The 1,585-nt window shown below is 58.3% G+C and overlaps 1 protein-coding gene across 1 annotated transcript in view; it reads right to left on the minus strand.

Moving 5' to 3' along the window:
- Positions 1-4: 4 nt before the first annotated feature.
- RHOBTB2 (Rho-related BTB domain containing 2) overlaps positions 5-1,585 on the minus strand; it is a gene marked incomplete at both ends in the record, with an annotated part of 2,009 nt that continues 428 nt past the window's right edge. The window contains 4 exon segments of the mRNA XM_009873155.1: positions 5-115; positions 201-300; positions 302-317; positions 1,229-1,578. Coding sequence (XP_009871457.1) covers positions 5-115; positions 201-300; positions 302-317; positions 1,229-1,578 — 577 coding nt within the window.

The following is a 1,585-nucleotide window of genomic DNA, read 5'->3' on the forward strand; positions in this document are numbered from 1 at the left end:
TGGCGAGGATGATGAGCTTCATGTCGTCGAGGTCGGGGCTGGAGCTGAACTGCCCGGTGTAGAGGTACTCCAGCACCGCCCGCATGCAGCTCTTGCTGGTGTAAGGAAGCGCCACCTGCCAGACACGCACCGGTTGTCACCCCACGGCCATCCCCAGCTGTCCCACCCTCCCAGGACAAATCCCAGGCCCCCTTCCTCACCTCGTTGGTGGAGCTCTCCACGAAGGGACCGCCGAACATCGCGGCCATCCAGTCGCAGCTGGAGATGAGCAGGGGCTTGGGGGGGCTGGTAACAGCAAACCAGCACGAAGGTGACATCTGGGGTGACAAGCAGAGAGATGCTACCGGGATCGTTCTCGCCACCTGGGGCTCAGCCACCTCCTGCCACAAAACGTCTTGCATCGGAGGAGGAGGATAAAGCCTGGTATATCCTATAAATTGTCCTAAATATCACCATTTTCTTTTTTTTGTTTGTTTTTTTCCCAGCATTCCCATCAGCTCAGAGGAGCTCAGGGAAGGGCCCCAGTGGGGCTCCGGCTCTTCCAAGCGATTTTTCCCAGGGCGTACCGTGAAAGCAAAGGGAAAAACGCAGGAATCAAACACATCTCCCAAGCTTGAGTCACTGGGAGAGCTGGGAACGTCGCTGAAAATCTCCTGCTCCCCCCTTAACTCCACTCTCCACCCCACACCACGGCTTGTGCCACGGGCCAGCACACATCTGTCCCCTGACAGCGACAGCCTGGCCGCATCAAGGTCTGTCCTCGCAAAATAAATGCAGCCGGAGGGAGGCTGGGACGTTCACATGCCCCCCGGGACGTCACCCCGCGGCACAAGCCGGTGGCACGTGGTGCTCGGCGGAAAGCCGGGGAAGTCCTACCAAGGGCACGTTGCTCCTCGTAAATCAGATGACCCTGTGAAAATCTGAGCCCCGGGAGGGAAGGAAGTCGCCTTTGCTGCTCTCCCGTAAATAAACAGAGCTGTCAGGCTGGCTGGGGAGCAGGAAACCCTGGGGAAGGGCCATTACACTCACACTTTCTCAGAAAAAAAACTGAACAAAACCAAAAAAAAAGGCTATAAAAATCCCAAAAAGTCAAAGCGTGACCAGGGAAGGCGAGTGAGCATGTGCTGCCCGGTGGCACGGCCGCCCCAGTCGCATGTGGGACCAAACCAGGAGCTCTGAGCCCCCCATCCACCTGCAGATGGGCCTCCCCCTCGGCCCGGAGTCATACCCGAGAAAGTCCCCTTGGCCAGGCATTCCTTCACCCGGTTGGTCCTCCGGACGTGGAAGGCTTTGGTGATCTCCTGGTTCATGAACGCCTCGTTGTTGAGGATGTTGGCCACCATCATCCGGAGGTCAAAGACCTCCAGCAGCTCAGCGATGTGAGCGATGTGCATGAGGTCCCGCTCGTTCTCATCCAGCTCCCCCGTGTACAGGTACTTCAGAACGGCCCGGAAAGGACCTGGCTGGATGGAAGCATCCATCTTCACCACCACCATGAGCTTGGACTTGTAGGTCAGCGGGTCTTCCGCCATCTCCTCCTGGATGCTGGTGAAAGCCCGGCTCCAAGAGGAGAGGTCCCTTCCCC

This window comes from Apaloderma vittatum, unplaced genomic scaffold, assembly GCF_000703405.1.
Source record: "Apaloderma vittatum isolate BGI_N311 unplaced genomic scaffold, ASM70340v1 scaffold28447, whole genome shotgun sequence".
Taxonomy (NCBI): domain Eukaryota; kingdom Metazoa; phylum Chordata; class Aves; order Trogoniformes; family Trogonidae; genus Apaloderma; species Apaloderma vittatum.